This window comes from Lottia gigantea, assembly GCF_000327385.1.
Source record: "Lottia gigantea unplaced genomic scaffold LOTGIsca_10, whole genome shotgun sequence".
Classification (NCBI taxonomy): domain Eukaryota; kingdom Metazoa; phylum Mollusca; class Gastropoda; family Lottiidae; genus Lottia; species Lottia gigantea.
This window is the reverse complement of record NW_008706747.1, coordinates 1,116,000-1,133,527: the sequence shown is the minus strand read 5'-3', so window position 1 is coordinate 1,133,527 and position 17,528 is coordinate 1,116,000. Positions and strand designations below refer to the sequence as shown.

Below are 17,528 nucleotides of genomic sequence, written 5' to 3'. Positions count from 1 at the left end.
TGATTTTGGCATGATTTGGTTGCCCAGACAGTGATAATTCATATGCCATCAAAGAGTAGGTGTTTGTCTATACTCTATACAGTCATGTATCCATAAACGTCATATACTAATTATATCTTTGACGGCAGTATGAGCTTCAGTTAGGACGAATTGACCTCAGGGCGAAATGTCTGTATTGATATTTTGACGAAATGACCTCTGGGCGAATTGTCTATTAAAGTACGAATGAAATTACCCCAGGCGAGTATACTCTTACCGTGGAAGGAAGCTTGACGACATAGGGACTCGATAAAGAATTGGAAATTACAGTTATTGCCTTTAGAGCCTTTAGATAAAGTTCATACCACAACCGTTTAAGATGGTTTTACTTTTGATACTCTTACAATTTTTAAATTAACACAAGTAGCATCATATCCAAGATCCCTATACATGTACATAGTATATAGAACGTGCTTAAAAATGCACGTGCATAATTATGATTGACACATATGAAGAAGAACTGGAAATCCGCTTCAAACTTCTCTACCTTTATGATAGGTCATTTCTGCAACTGATTGCGTTAATGGAGACTGGTAATGTCATGCCACCGTGGCTTCAGCCTCTTCTATACAGGGACAGGTCGTGCTTTTCTAGTGCCAATATAACAGTGTCTTTAGTCATATTCTAATACAGAAAACGACAAATAGCAATGCTCTGGTAGCCAACTTTATATTGCCACGATCTTTATTGGACGTAAACGTGACAATGTTCGGTTTTAGTTTGCTACGAGTGCCTGTGGTTTGAGGCGAGGAAAGACTGTAGCATCTAATCAGAGACTCATTATTGTTCTATTCCACGTCTATTTTTTGTCATTTTATCAGCAATGGACGATCGATCGACAATTCCTAGTTAGTTATTAGCACTACAATAGAAATAGCAGATACTTGGACCAAAGTTCGGCATTTACTTGTTAGCGAGTCCGTGATTACGTTTGTAGACTAATTTTCACATTTAGATGAATTTGGCTTCGGGAGACGCAAATGCCTGGATTACGTTAGTGGTTTCCTGAGTAAAGTTTTTGTGTGTGGGATTTTCATTCGATGAGTTGGAATTAAGAGTTTTTTTGGTGAGATAATATTTTTCTATATCGAGTTTTAAGCCGTAGAAGTTGAAAAGAAATACAGGGCTTAGTTTTATGGATTTTTCAATCCGTTTTTTTTTCTTAGATGTTTTACAGTACATATATGTTTTGCGAAAATGTAATTTCTAATTTACTGCCGCATAGAAAACCCCTGGTATAGTGCGACTGTGCAGCGTTTACCGTAAAATACATAAATAACAAATCTTGTGCGTCAATTCTAAGTTTTCGATCTTTCTTGACAAATTTTGCTTCTTCAATTCTTTTTGAAGAAAGTTGTTTGAGTCCTGTCTTTCAGTTAGAATTAGAAATTGAGCTCTAAAACATGTTTCTTTATTTATTTTTTTAAATAGGGTCTTTTCTATGAGGCAAAATTCCTCTCCACTTGAAGTCAGTTAGGTTTTTCATTGCAATGCTTTCGGTAAACTTCAAACGGTAACCACCTTTACAACTATCCCATAAACTAAGCAATATATTTAGCGATATCATATTTATATTTTTAATTTTTAAAACCCAATTTTCTTTTTTCAAATTCGGTATGAGACATTTAACACAGTTTCCTTGATGTAGTTACGGCTCTGTTAACATAATTATTTTTACTCTCAGAAATATCAAATTGTCGTCACGTTTATCAAGTTTGTCTGATAAAATCAATGCAGACGAAGCATGTTTCAAGTAGAGATTCTCTCAACCCTGTTTAATAATAAGTGTTTTTGTCAATCGACTTCGCTTCAGTGGGTGATAATGGAATTTCGTCTTGACATTTGAAGAACATGTTTCGTTATAATTTGAACGTCAATCGAACTCGCTACTTAGAAAATCAGTCAGAATTAATAAAGGGAATGTCAAAACTATTTCCAGGTTTCGCACTGTAATCGAACCCGTAAAGCTGATGTTTGCTTCATCGGATCGTTTAACGCTCATGCTGTCTTTAACGGATTTGTAAAAAAACTAGAGCTATCTTTACCGGATTTGTATAAACTAGAGCTATCTTTACTGGAATTTGTATAAAGCCAATGCTAACTTTATCGGATTTGTATTAAGCTAATGCTATCTTGATCGGATTTGTATAAAGCCAATGCTATCTTGATCGGATTTGTATAAAGCCAATGCTATCTTTATCGGATTTATATAAAGCTAACGTTACCTTTAACGGATTTGTATAAAGCTATTGCTATCTTGATCAGATTTGTATAAAGCTAATGTTATCTTCAACGGATTTGTATAAAGCTAATGCTATCTTTAACGGATTTATATATAGCTAATGTTATCTTTAACGGATTTGTATAAAGCTAATGCTATCTTTAACAGATTTGTATAAAGCTAATGTTATCTATACCGGATTTGTATAAAGCTAATGCTATTTTTATCGGATTTGTATAAAGCTAATGTTATCTATACCGGCTTTGTGTAAAGCTAATGCTATCTTTATAGGATTTGTATAAAGCTGATGCTATCATTAACGGATTTATATAAAACTAATGTTATCTTTATCGGATTGTTTAAAGCTAATTCTATCTTCACAGGATCTGTATAACTAAAGCTATATTCACAGGATCTGTATAACTAAAGCTATGTTTACTAGATTTGTATAAAGCTAATGCTATCCGAACCTGATTTGTGGAAAAAAAATAATGCCATTTATACAAGATTTATTAAACCGGATTTGAACACAACTACTGTTATCTGTACCGGATCATCCTAATATATCTTTCCGGATTTGTATCTATTCTGGTAAAGCTTATCATATATACCGCAAAAGTTAATACTATCTATTCCGGATTTGTCACGAACCAATGTTCTCTAAGCTTATACGGGAAATGTCTGCATTAATCCACAAATAGAAGAGATACGGTGCGGTGTTTTTTCTACTGTATCGATAATCCCGCGCCGGACACCGCACCTCGTTTATTCCCACCTTTATTTGGCAAGCAGTTGTAAAATATGTCATATTCGTCCTGCAGTGACATTTTGGTTTACTCCATATTTGTCCTTGGCATTTTATCCATTTGACATGCCTTTCAGCTAAATGCGCCTTAGATCACAACGCAGTAAAAATTGTCAAAGATTTACAATGTCAAGCTGTAACGAACTGCGTCTTATACCTTGACAGCAGTAACTATCTTTCTTATCACAGCATGTTTTAATGTAGCGATTTGATTGGTTGGATTGTATACAGAAAGGCTGTAAAGAATAAGCGTTAATAATGTTATAGTCTTTCGGGGACTCTGATTGGCTGTATTCGCTAGCGTACATTCCAATCAAATCGCTGCATTCCTTGATACAAGAAAGGTGGCTGTCAGGGTATACGACAAAGTTCGTAATGGCTTGACATTATGAAGATGGAGTGGATCTGAAAGAATTCCATCCACTCATCCATCCATAAATCAACCCACTTGTACAACCCTCCATCCAACCATCCATCTATTCATTTATCTCAACCCTTCCCACCTGTGCATCCATTCATCCATCCACCTGGACAACCATCCATTTATCTATCCAGCCAACCATCAATCACCTATACCATCAACCCACGGTCTGTGCATCTATCCATACAACCATCTGTCCACTTATCTATCCACCCAACCATCAACGTGTAGAAACAACTATCTACCTATCTAATCATCCAACCATATACTCACCTATCCGCCCAACCAACCAAATCATTTATTCACCCACCTACTCATCGACTCCCCCTCCCCCCACATCCCCTCCTCTCCAACCATAGAGGTTAAAAGAAGTAAACCCAGGACATCTAAATTGATCTACAATTTTCATTGCAGCAAAGCGAATAGTTTGGTGTAAAGCGTAGTGTTTCGGACAATTCTAAGCTGGTATTTAACAAGTAAAGAATCTGATTTGCAATTCCATAGAGAATTGAGACAGACATTGCATATATTAATCTTTTATTGTGTCAAGAAATAAAAAGGAAATACGTGAACGCCATATTTTACAGTGTTAGTGTTTGACAAGAATGAAGGCATTAGTGGGGTTTTCGATATTTTAAACAGAAACATATCGGAACGAAATTCTTTACTGATTGGAGTGTTTTGTATCGTGGAAAATACAGTCAGGCTTGGGAAAGATCATTCCTGGATTGTGGTGAACAAAGCTTGGTAAAAAATTGTGGGTGTCGCAGCTCATAACGACCTGAACATTTATTGTTAACTGAAATAAAGGACATTTTCATTTGGAGGACAACTGGAGCTTTAGATGTGAAGCACTTTTGGGGATAATTATCTTACGGTACGTATGATTAAATGTGTTTCTACTGATTTGATTGTCTGGATAATTCAGATTATGACTTTCTATTACCATTCCAGTCTGGATAATACGGTCTAGGATTAATCAGAACTCAAGCTCTACCCACAAGTCTGGACTTATTGTGAAAGTCGAGCAAAAACTGACTTTCGCGCAACAACGTAACCAAATCCGACATTTTGTCTCATAATTCGAAAAATATAGGTCATTTAAAGCCAGATTTTTTGGAATGGGGATTCTACCACATAACAAAGCTCTTATAAAAATTTCGAATTCCAAATCGATAAGATTTTGTCAAAAATTGCTAATTTTTGTACAGTTAGATGCGAGTAATTCCGAACAAACCGTGACTGTAAGGTTCAGAATGTGCCGACTGATTAGACCAATTATCACCAATCAGTGTCAATCTGATTGAATTTAGCTCGGTTTATAAATGCTAATTGACGATTGGACGATCAGGATTCGGAATTAAGACGGCTAAAGTCAGTCAGTAATACGAAGCTTAGTTTTCTTCAAATGCCTTACCTTACGAAAATCTGGTCAAATATGAAGTAGAATTGGACGTTCTCTTTGCATTTTGAGCCTAGAATTAAACTGAAATGGAGTTTTTTGTCTGAATTTTCTGCACTTAATTGTGTTTGTGAAGTGTGTGATGAAAATTTTGCCAGGATAGCAGCATAGGCCTGCTCTTTTTCAATTTCCAAATGTCGAAGAATATTTACCGTGCATAGCCTGTAGCACACGGGGCCTCAGTTTATCGTCCCATCCGAACGACTTGACGTTTTTCCCCAAGTCAGCACCCCCATCCCCTACCTGCATCCTAAACAAAAAATCCGGGAACATGAAATGGAGTTTTACGTCCTAATATCAACGTGAGATAAAAGATAAGATTATTGATTGGGTGTGATCATGTAGTCTAGAATAGACCAGACAGTAATCTGGTCCTCATTTATCAAGATATTACTTATAAAACATGCAATTTATAATCCCCGATCAATTATGCCCCCAGACTTAAAGATGGATTTCCTGATTTTTAAGTAACAATTCATTAGCAAACCTTCAAAAATAACCCATTGCTCAACATTGTCTCTCCAACCCGTTCTAAAGTATTAAGAAATTTCTACCGTGTTTCACTTAAGTAGGTAAACCTCGTATAATAAATAGAGGAAAGATTAATGATGTCACGTGATTTTGACCTGTCCAATCAACTCACATTTATATACGGTTTGATTTGTAAATATATTTAATGGATTGATTTATCGGAGTGCTTGGGGCAGGCTAATGTCGCTGTCCTGGCACAATTTCCCTCATTGCACCCTGCATGGCGTTGCCCGTCATCATTAGCCCACATGGTGCAGAGAAGTAGGACGTAAAACTCAATTCATTTCATTTCTGGGTAGGTCCAACAAAAAGTTATACTCTTATTGGCCAAGTTTGAAAATCTAAATTATATGCTCATTCTAAGAGGTGGTTTACCTTTGAAGAGTTAACTGGTGCACCTCTTTTAAAATATTATGTTATAGCATTTCGGTTTAGATTAACTGTTAAAAAATTTACGTTCTGAAAATAGCTGAAAATTTTGATATATATGTTCCGGAAACGAACACTTAGTTGGTTTTATCCTTTTAATAAAACGAGATATTGCCTGCTAGAAAGGATTAAAGTAAAAGTACGGGTTTGTAATCTATACAAAAAAATGGCGGATAAATGTCAAATGCGCTTTTTAAAGCTACTTACTTTGACAGTATCTTGGCATGTGAATTTTTATTTGTGTACATTCTGACAACAGAAACTTTCCATTGAGCCAGGAAATGTTCTTTGCAGCTTTAAGCAACCATATTGCTATTAGTTTCGTGAATTTCCTAAGGTGCAAGACAATGTTTCTAGTGTATTCCTTGACAGTTGGAAATCGAATTATAGAAGTCTCATGACACTCTCCAAATCTCTCTTATTGCACACCGAATGGTGTTATTCCAGAATCCAGTTGAATCCGATAATCAAAAATATTTATGAAATTTATATTTCAGAGTTCACAATATCAATAAAAATCCAAGATGGCGTCTCAAGGGAAGCAACCCATGTGTCGTTCATACTCAACAACCGGAAATCCAGATAGACCCGACGAAACAACAGCAGATCAGTTGGAACGCAAACCCGTCAAAGATCACAGAACGCAAGCACGCTTAGCAGAATTCAAACGTAGCATTTCAGACGGAGGCTACACTCATTCGGAATTACCGAAAAAGGAAAATGCGTCACGTGGACCTAGTGGTTTAGCCAATGAAAAATCGCCAACCGGGCAGACGTCAGATGACGTCAAAGGTAATGGCGACACCGGGGATGGGACTAACGTGAAGAAAATGATATCGGAGCTGGAATTGATGTGATCACGTGAGAGTTATTAGGTTATATTTGTATAATAATCGTGTAAAGTTGTTTTTGTGGTTTGTATATGTGGAAGTTCCCTCTTAAAGTTGTGTTGTATAGGTCCGTAAGTTAAAACAATTGTATATAACCAACATAATATATGTCAATCGACACTTACTAGCACTTTAATGTTTCTTCAAAGTCTTTAAGTTATCAAATAACGTGTTATAACCTAACTGATAACTTTTCAAGTTGGCAATTTCCAAAGATCGTGGGATAAGCAATGCATCTAATTGCAGTTATATGTTAATTCCACTGGTTCTCTAAAAAAAAAGTTGAAAATAACAGCAGGTCGTTGTAGAAGGATAAGCTTACTGATATATCTATGGAAGTGGAAAGATCTCGAAATGGATAAGTGCATGGTATTCGTGCAGTGCTGAGTTGATAGGAAACGTAAGAGAAACGTCGACACTTATTCTTACTTTAAGTCATGTGTTATCGAGTCGAATTAACTTGGTTCCTGGTTCAACAAACCTTGAGAAAATTGAATTAAATAGAACAAAAAGAAAGCCACCGAGGCAGTCCCGACAAGTTCGAAGCTTCAACTGCCTACATAGATCAAGCTTTACGGAAACAGCCGAGGATTGCCGAATGTTATTCTCGCTTTAACGTTTTTGTATGCCACTGAAATGAATAATTATTTTATGATATCAGACCATTTTTGTCAAAATCGGCACTAATTCCTGCTATAATGTTCAATGCAAAAATTTCCTTCATTATGAATATGGTGTTACTACACCGAAAAAAACTGACAGAGCAGTAAGCTAAATACTCCATTGCGTTTCACACATTTCCCTGCTTCTTATTAAGAATTCCGTGTTTTGTACGAATCTTCACAGAAAATACTAATTAAATAGTGTCGCCTGAAGAAATAGATATTTCCATTATTCATATTTCATTAGCGTCGCTATTGTAAATAATATTAAAAATGTGTCTGCTTGGAACGCATTCCTGACATTTTTGGATCAAACAAGACTTCAAGGAAAAATGTACGGAAGCATAAGGTGGCCATTTTTGTTCTCTTACAATCCGACTTATTTTCTCCAAAATACCATTTGAATTTGCGAGTTGTTAAGTCAAATTTTCGAGTTATTAAACCGAATTATCGATTTACTAAACCGAATTATCGATTAACTTAGTCGAATTATCGATTTACTAAGTCGAATTATCGATTAAATAAGTTGAATTATCGATTTATTAATTCGAAATTTCGAATTGCTAAGTTGAAATTTTGATTTAGTCAATCAAGTTTTTGAGGTATTCATCGAAATGACCTACGTCGATGGTTTTTGGGAAATCAGAGAAAAGAATGCCGATGACAAGTAAATGTTCGCTTTAAACAGAAGTTGTTATCGCTGAAATAATGGGCCCAGGACGCTTCCGTACATAATAAACCCTATCCCAATGCGTGTTTGGCATGTGATATAACAGTGTCATTTTGTTGTCAGGTTAATTAGATGACAAAACCTAGTCTCTAACATGTAATAAGGATAACTACAACATCACAGGGAATTGTCCATGACAAAACATGGGTTGAAATTCCAGATCTTGGCAGTCCGAAACATTCTAACTTTCAAGGCGAAAATATGTGATTTAAAATCCCATGTATGTGGACAATCTCTTACAAAACAATACTTAAAGGGATTGTAAAGAGGTTTTCTAAACATTTTATGTGTATCAGGAGAACTGATGGCATCAATTTACATCATTTAAGTTTTCAGTCGGATGTTTGTGGTTCTTGATGTTAAACTACGCGCTTGCAAATAGTTGTAAAGCTTGAGCCTTTCCAAAATGCTTAATAAACCTCGCGGCAAATTCATATCCGCAAACCCGGAAATGACGTCTGCAGTTGTTGTGCAATGTGAATTTTGGGTAATTCAAAGCGAAGCTTTTCGCCATATACCCACTTTAAGGTTCGAACAGAAACCCTTTTTTAGAACTTAATTAGTTTAATTGTATATTTTTGAAATATTCTCGAATTTCAATGTAGCCACGAAATGTCACGAAATGATCGAAGAATATGATCCCTGGTTTCCATGGCAACCTTTATATAATGCAATCTTCAATGTAGATATTGAAATCCCATATTTAGTCACTAATTGTTCATTAATAATAAATACTCATTAAATTGTGTTTATTTCGCAATATTCTGTTTATATTGGGTACATTTGGGATTAAAGTGATTGTCTGTTGAACGTCTGTGGATTAAAAACGAAGCATGAGTCTTTATTATCTGTAAATTTGAATATGGAATTAATAATCTTGATGTGGTCATGTCAAATTGACCAGACGACAAATCGCCCAGCGTCAATTGGTTCTTACGACAATCAGTAATATTGTTTTCGTCAAGACGAAGGCTAGTTTAAAATAACAAACTTCGCTAGCAGTTATGACTAAACCCTTATGCTGTTGACATTCTCTGGTCACAATGTTAACTGGCTTGTGACAGCAAGGGTCATATTTCGAAAACTCATTACCCTTTGCTTCAAAATTTTTTTTTATGGCTGCTGAAACGCATGCATTCCTTCCTGCATCATACAAAGAAATCTCGACATTAAATTAACAGTCAATTTTCTTTTATGGCATTCCAAAACAATCTGCAATCCTTTGATAAAATGCACATGTTAATCAAGTAATGGCGGACATGCTTTGTTCCTTTAATTTACTGCAGCAGATTCGCGATTAATCGTCTAAACCAACCGATAAACTATAAACCAACCGATAAACTAACACATAAAATACATTAGTGATCATCTGGCCTTCCCAGCCATAAATAATTAAAGATCTGACAAGAAAATTGCTATTGATGCATTCGATACATCGTGAAATTATGTAACTTCAAACGAATTTGACAGAAAGTAATCTCTGTCGCATTCGAATCACCAAAGCCTTCTTTGAACTGTACAAAAACTCATAAATTCAGTCCCTTTGTTGCATTCGAAACAATTTGTAATAAATGTGTTCAGAATAACCTGATTCGTCAACTCTATATTCGATATATTGTGAAGTCATGAAAATTCAACACTGTTTAAGAAAAAAATGGTTGTTCGCAAGCGTCGCAGAATTGCGGAACTCGACTGATAGTAATATTTTGTCAGCTTTGGGATTAGCGTGATCGACTTCACAATCGTGACCACGAGTGGCAATATGTTTAGTTACTAAGTATGTTTTGACAGAATTGGAGTGAGAATGTCCAAAGCTTGACATTAGTTGCCTTTTGATATCGACTTATCATGCGTGTTTGCTATGGTTTTCAACATTCTGATCACAGACAGACTGACAATATACCAAATACCACTCTCTGTGACTTTGAGCGGCCATGTTTAATTTTTTGTGGGCGTTGCTTCGATCTTGAATGCATTGCTATCTTTAGATTATGATAGAGGCATGAAAATAACCAACAGAGCCCTTTGCTGTTGATAACAAACTCGCACTCTTAACAAATTTGTTACATGAATTCTCGAAGTTGATGATTCACTACGTTCTTAGTCATCAATGGTGACTCATTGTCATCGAAGCCCATTCTGCTATTTAACCAGATACTACAGTTTCGTATTGGTTTTTTTTAAAAGACTCCATACAATTTATTCCAAATATCGTGTAAAACTGACATTAATAGAAATCGATAGCAAACGAAAGTGAAAGTCCAAATCTATATTTTACATCCTAAACTAAATTAACTTTGACAACTTGTTGAATCTCTCGTCTGTCACACTATTGACTCTGGCATATGGTCCGAAATGTTCTGTTTTATCTTAGTTTAACAGATTTCAATTTGGAAAGTCAAGAGAATTTTGAACTTCTTGCGAGTCTCTATCAACACGCTGACAACTAATTCCAAACTTACCGTTATAGTTTCCAGGAGAAATAATTTTGCCAATTTAGTCTTACTGGGGACGTCTTCGGGTTATGATGGCTACTATTGACAGTCATCGATCAGAAAAACCAGTCCTACTGCTTGTCACTTTTTTTACTCTTTCAACTTTTTGAAAATCACGTAGCTGGTTGCTCACTGGTACTACTGTTGAAAATACGTTCCCAAATTCAGTGCAAAGGTTCGGTCTTAATTTCCTTATCGGAGGCTAAGAACCTGAAGGTTTCGGACTAACTGACGACAGAATTTAAATCAATGAGAAATTATTGACTGGAATAGACTTGTGTCCTTGGTCGTCACGTTGCCTGATTCGACACGTTAGTCAAAATAACGATAATGATTCCAAATGGTTTACGAATTAACATGTTATTCACCTCTGATAATATGGGATGTATAAACCTAAGGAGTTACGTAGAACCTCTCAAAGATGCACTGAGTTGACACACCAAATTGCAGAGTGGTATAGGTGTTAGCCTGTTAGGTAATACGTACCGTTGCTCTAAATTGAATGCATTGTAAAAGATTACATTATGTCCGTAATTCGATTAAAAAGGGCACAACCGGATGTGACGATCACAATTTCTCCTATATACAAAGTTAAGCAAAGGAAACTTTTGAAATCAGAATGCTGTTGTGGAACATGTGCAATGTTTAGTTTCCGGTTTTTTTGCGATAACTCGCAATCGAAACGAAATAATAAGAGCTGCCTTTAAATCAGATATGGCCAAAGGTGAACTTGAACAACAATTGCCACGTCTGACAGAAAAATAAACAAAATTACGTAACAACATTTTATATCATATGGCAATAAATTAATATAAATCTATAAAGCATAATCACGTGATCAATTAGGACAGTCAATCCAGTTAAAATTATCACTTAAACAGTTTTTATTGACGTCACTCCCGCCGCCATTTTGAATTTCGTTGTTCGTTAGCGGCATCACATTTCTTCCCGCACTTTTTCTCATATTTCTGTCGGAGCAGACTTCCCCGTCCTTGAGATCTTCTGGCGTCAATTCTATATTTGGAGGAACAAAGTCAGGTGACCACATATCGTCACTCATCGACCAATGAGAAATGGCGTTATTTGTGTCACTGTTGTTACGGCTGATCCTATTGGTTCGTTCTGGCCTAGATGAAAAATTGCCTGAAAATTCTGAAATAAAAAAAGGATGTCTATATGTATAAGAGCTTCAAATACGAAACCAAGGTTTTTACAAATTAAATGCCCTATTCCTGAGGACCATTTTTTACGATTCAAATTCCAAAGGAAAGGTCGTTGACGTCAAATATACCCGCCAAATTCATAGATGCCTTACCTTTGTTTACAATAGGAACTGGAAATGTACCAGGTTTCTGAACCGGAAGTTCTGAATCAGTTACTTCCCCTTCTGATGACCAAAGCGAATCTTCGTCTCGTTTGTTCTTGAACCATTTCTGTACTGTTTTCAACTCGAGCTCGATCTCGGTGGCTACTGTAGTCAATATTTTATGGGATGGATGTCTGCAATGGTTGAACAGTGCTTCCAAGATGGTCGTTTGGTGGTCGGACATGAATATCCGGGCTCTTTTTGGTGAAGGTTCTGATTCACTGTCGCTGACTTCTGAAAAGTGATGAAAATTTTAAGAGATGAAATAGAGTGTAGTTTTACGTCATAGTTTCCTCATACAGATTGGGCTTATTCGGAGGAGGAATTTTGCGAGGACAGGGATGTTAAATTCTCATTTTAAATTCCAGCTGTCGGGTTATCTTTTGCGTACACAGTCTGTAGCAATATTGTCTCATTCAATGAAAAGAAAATTCATGGCATCCTACCTTTCTCTTTGGCAATGTCGTAATCTTGGCGACATATTAATTTCCCATCATCCCTCAGATAGAACTCGTCACCAGTGTTCAATTCTACGTCACATCCGATACATTTAAAACAGGCAGGATGATAGATCTTCTCGTGGGCACGTCTGACTTGTTCTGTGGGCGAAATGGGTTGGTTACATCCGGTACACCTGGCTCCAAACAACCTGAAAAGAGCAATCCATTGGTTATCACTTGAAGGGGCGTAACTCTAATCAGTCGAATATTAATGAATTCCATTGTGATCTCGTAGAATGACTCGTGGCTGTACTGATTTTGAAGCATTAGGAACAATCTCAAAAACACAGCATCGCGTTTGTGAGTTCGCTGAAGTCGAGTTGACAAGTCATGTAGTAGAATGGCATCGGGTGTTCTTAAAGGTTAAAGATAAAGGATTCTCGCTACGGGTACTCACTGTGAAATTAGATAGTCGTGTAAGTATACATGTAGTATAATGTTTTCTGAAAAGCACCAATGCTTACCTGAAAAAGTCGTCCTGGCAGAAGACTTGAGATCCGCGAAGAAAACAGTCACGTGTTAAAGTCAGGTGACAAGCTGTGCATCTCAAACATGCTGCATGCCACAAACGACCTTGAACTTTGAGTATAAACTGATCTAAGATGGCTTGGCCACATCCGGTACATGGTGGTGGTCCTGAAATAGAAGAAAATTTTGAATAATTGGGTTTTCTGTAAATTTAGCAAAATCAAGGGGAAGATAACTGAGGTTGGCCTTCTTGTGCATACAAAAGTGTCTTGGTGATAGAGACTGAAAGTGCCTAAATGTCCAGGTTGCAACACCGAGTTCTTCTATTTTGAAGTCGGTTTCATTGTCACACCATTTGGCTTGAATACAGTAGAATTCATTCTTACCATTAACATCAAGATGGCTGCCAATATATCCTGATTCTCCTGGCAACGAAGAGGAAGTTGGTAAGGCAGCACTTCCGGTCATACTTGGATCACTATAGTCCGTTTCATTTAACATAATCATGATGTTTGATATATCCAGATTTGGAGTTATGTCCTATTTTCAACAAGCTGATAAATGTGTGCGTCAAACGGAAACAATTTAACAGCAATTCCAAAATTGACAAAACAACGTCGGTATACGATTTAGCAATGGATGTCAAAAACACTGTTCAGGATACCTACAGTTCTAAACGTTATCCAAATAAATCAAAATCAAATTTTTTCTTAAAAATTCACAAATCCTTTTAATGGAACACAAGACATATCCTTCGATCCTTCGTCTTAGTCCTTTTATACGATCCAAAACTTCAACTTGAAGCAGGTGTCTTTCTAGTTTTCAATGCCCGCTTATACGAGTGAAAACGGCTTCCAAAATCTGCAACCACAAAAGGCTGAACGATCCAAGATGAATTAGGCGTTTGAACGCTCAAGAACTATGCAATAGATTCCAATTCTAATGTAGCACAAATATATGGTTTCCCCTTTACTCCGATCCTCAGTGGTGGTAGGTGTCTCGATACAATGATGGTTTGACTTCATCCTGTGTTTCTATATACTTTTTGCTAGACCCGTTAATTACGGCTTCGGTTCACTGATCAGATAATCAGACATCTTATTTCTTCAATCATAATTTCATTCATCATTCATCTCATATTTAACAACCAATCAGCATTGAGTATTCAACCTCTTGACCAATCACAGCCTCTCTCGCCATTATCCTCTTGATACCCCTTACGTCATCAAGTATGTCTGAAAGTTCTCACGTGTTAATTCGCGGATTATTTTATAGCCTCGATTAATGCGGTATGATCCTTTTCAATTGGTTGTCAATGGGATGTTATGGTACTTGACGATTGAGGCTTTGTCTGGAAATATCTAATGTGAATTATTTTGAGCAGAAAATTGCAATTTTCATGTCTGTGGTTAAAAAATCCTGAACAAGTAAGAAAACTCTCCAGTCAGTGTCAGGGAGTCTAATATAAGAAATCCTCCTTAGAGATTTGACCATTAGATTTAAACTGAAACCAATCACTAGCGTAAATTGTAATTTAGAAGTTATATTTGGATAAAATATCTCGTATCGACCTTTTAATTAAGTCCCAAGTCTCTAATTGGCACTGATTTTACCAGCCCCAGTGGGTCGTGTCATTATGAAATACACAAGAGACAAATAATATGAATATTAGTGTGTGTACGGTATATGATATTTCATTCATTCTTATTCAAATGCTATTATATCTTTGTATAGCTGGCGCTCTGAAATCCAAGTCCAAAAAAAGGAATCCCTTTTTCAGCTTCATTAGATAGCTTCGAATAAAGGGTGCCGTTATTGAAGCAGAAAAATTTGATCTTTTCGGAACACCGGATGCCTTCTTTGAGTAGATTATGGATCATCCCAACCGTCTCCCTGGCTATTAATACGGGTTCGGGGTGGGAGAGAAAAATTCCAGTTGTTCTGAAGAAACGTCGTTAATAATAAATTTCCATAGTGCCTCCACATTTGGAAATCAGATGCGGCTGTCGCTGATCAATATTTCACTGCTATCCATTGGGTGGTATTGTCCTTCTTCAAAAAGCCTTGAAGGAACAGAAAAGGACGTCAATGACATTCCATTAATTTTTATTTCAATAACAAGAAATGTTAAATTATCCATATGGCTGAAATAATTTAGACATGGAATATTAATGAGTACGTTATTATTCGCCAATTAATTCGCATTTGAAAATTTGACTAAATTACAAACTTGACGGTGGAATGATAACATCGATAATCTACTTTAATCCGCTTAATCAGGGCATTAGTCTTAATCTGATACCTTTATTGTCAATTCTTAAAAGAGTAATTACTCTTCTTTTCTTGACCACTAATCTTATTTCGTGTTTTACCTTCCGTTTTTGTTCTCGGTGTGAAATTTGTACGAAGCCGTCTGTCTAATTGCCACTTAGATCGTCTGAAGAAGTACACATAAAGTGATTACGTCATTCAATATGTCTGGTTTCTTTATTAACAACTTCTAATGATAAAGGAAGTCGATTTTAACAATTACTTGTGATTTTTATCACCATCAAATTGAAAAATGATGATTTTGTGTTGATTTTAAGGATGGGGAAGTGCCGTTTGTTTAATGAAATGCTCACACCCGCAATATTGGTGTTTGCGTCTCTGGAAAGCTCTGTGCTAATTTTTACAGCTTAAATATTTTGATAATGGTCTCAACGGAAGGGAATTATTGCATATTTAGGTCCATATGCCAGTGCCTTCTGTTGAATTGTACCTTGTTACCTTTCAACCACCCTAATCTTAATACTCAGTAGGACGTACAACTCCATTCATTTCATTTAATCTTGATACTTGATTTTACTTATGAATATAATTAAGTTCCGTTAACGTAATGTATACAATGAAAATTGCCTAGAAACTGTTGATCGAAAACTCCTAAAAGTTGAACGCATCCGCAGCCTCACTTGAATATATTGTATTTCAGATCTTTTAACGTATTACATACAGTAAAAACTGTGTGAACGCTCAAAACCGTTGATCGAATAGCAGCCCCGTCGCTAGAAATGAATTGGTTCTGGGTCTCAGATTTTTTACAAGAGAACTGATTTTTGACAATTATTTTGAGGTGCTAAAAACGTATCAAAATCTATATCTTTTTGATTTTGTACAAAGACACTGTAAATGAATCAATCTCTGCTGAACTGAAGAAGGTTTTGCTGGGGCTTGATACTCACTTGCTGGGGCCAGTTCCCCACGGACCCCATCCTAACGACGGGGCTGTCGAATAGTCAAACATATGAACTCACCAAAGATCTGAACAAGGCATAATAAGGTTGGATTGCTTTCGTTGCATCAGTAACTGACCACAATAGCCCCATATATAAGACATGCATGCAAATGTTTTCATTCTTGTAAGGCTTTGACGAAATTTTTACGAACGGGCTACTATTTTTTGAAATAACAGTGTCTAAGATTAACTGTAGTCTAGAGTCAGTGACGAAGTCTTATAATAGTAGTCTCCCTTTTCATGTAATGCTTAAATTATGCTCAGTTATAAGCATACATGGTTGTGGGTTTTAGCTTTTCGCCGTTATTGAGAGTTTTCTCCCTTTCTACAAAGGCTCTAAACAAGGTATCGCCATTTTGAAAGTGCATTGTGGCAGACCACACGCAAATTTCGGGCAATTAAAAAGTGATTAAATCATATGCATATTAATTTTATGTCCTCTTTTCTTTTGTTTTCTTTTTGCTCCAGAACGAATCGGCCTACAAATGCAGTCTAAAAATGACTTGCCCACAATCCTGCCCGAATATTAATATCTTAAGTGTGGGAAGGCGAATTCGGTCGCGCCTATACCATCTTCACCAAAAGGTCAGTTTATTGAAGATTACCTTAGCAAAAATCTTGGCCTAAGTTATGCTCTTTGATTGGTTGAAACTAACGTCAATAAAAGGCGACAGCGATAGAAAACTTGTTAGAATACAATGGAGATGAAAAAAAAAAATCCGAAAAAAACGTACCTGTTATCTAATTATAATTTGATTGATAAAGGGGTAACCTTCTTTGTCTTTGAACGACTAGAGGTGGAATACTTGAACCCCCGCCTACGAGTTTCTGCATGTGACAGTCGGCTTAAAATGGTTAATTAGAATATCACGATATGTTTGTGTAATATTTATATTTGTTGTTGTCAAAAATAACCTGACTAAAAACAGACGGATAATATTGCCAAGAATAGATCTGCTCTGTAGGCCTTTTCGTGTTATGCCGCTTGTCTTGTCAACAGAAATGTGAAGATGGTTGCAAAGTTATGGTTTCTATAGGCAGATTTATATATGTCGAGATTGTCCAGTCTGATGTCTGATAGTTATACAGGTTAGAGGGACTGACACGTCTGAATGGGACAATAAACCGAATAGAAGCCCAGTGTGCTACAAGCTGTGTAGTACACGTTAAAGATCCCTCATAATTTGGAAGTGGAACTAGAGTAGGCAAATGGCGCTGGCATGGTCTGCCACCAC

The 17,528-nt window shown here is 36.4% G+C and overlaps 2 protein-coding genes across 2 annotated transcripts; one reads left to right on the top strand and one right to left on the bottom strand.

Moving 5' to 3' along the window:
• The first annotated feature begins 964 nt into the window (after positions 1-964).
• Positions 965-8,948, top strand: LOTGIDRAFT_229919 (hypothetical protein). Its single transcript, XM_009046082.1, has 4 exons — positions 965-1,105; positions 3,901-4,363; positions 6,406-6,700; positions 8,796-8,948. The coding sequence occupies exons 3-4, from the start codon at positions 6,433-6,435 to the stop codon at positions 8,930-8,932; spliced, it is 405 nt and encodes a 134-aa protein (XP_009044330.1). The 5' UTR covers positions 965-1,105; positions 3,901-4,363; positions 6,406-6,432; the 3' UTR covers positions 8,933-8,948.
• Positions 8,949-11,938: 2,990 nt separating this feature from the next.
• On the bottom strand, positions 11,939-13,182 carry LOTGIDRAFT_109311 (hypothetical protein; the record flags this gene model as incomplete). Its single annotated transcript, XM_009046081.1, has 3 exons — positions 11,939-12,264; positions 12,498-12,700; positions 13,016-13,182. Coding segments are annotated over 3 exons (696 nt in total), but the record flags the coding sequence as incomplete, so codon positions are not given.
• Positions 13,183-17,528: the final 4,346 nt, after the last annotated feature.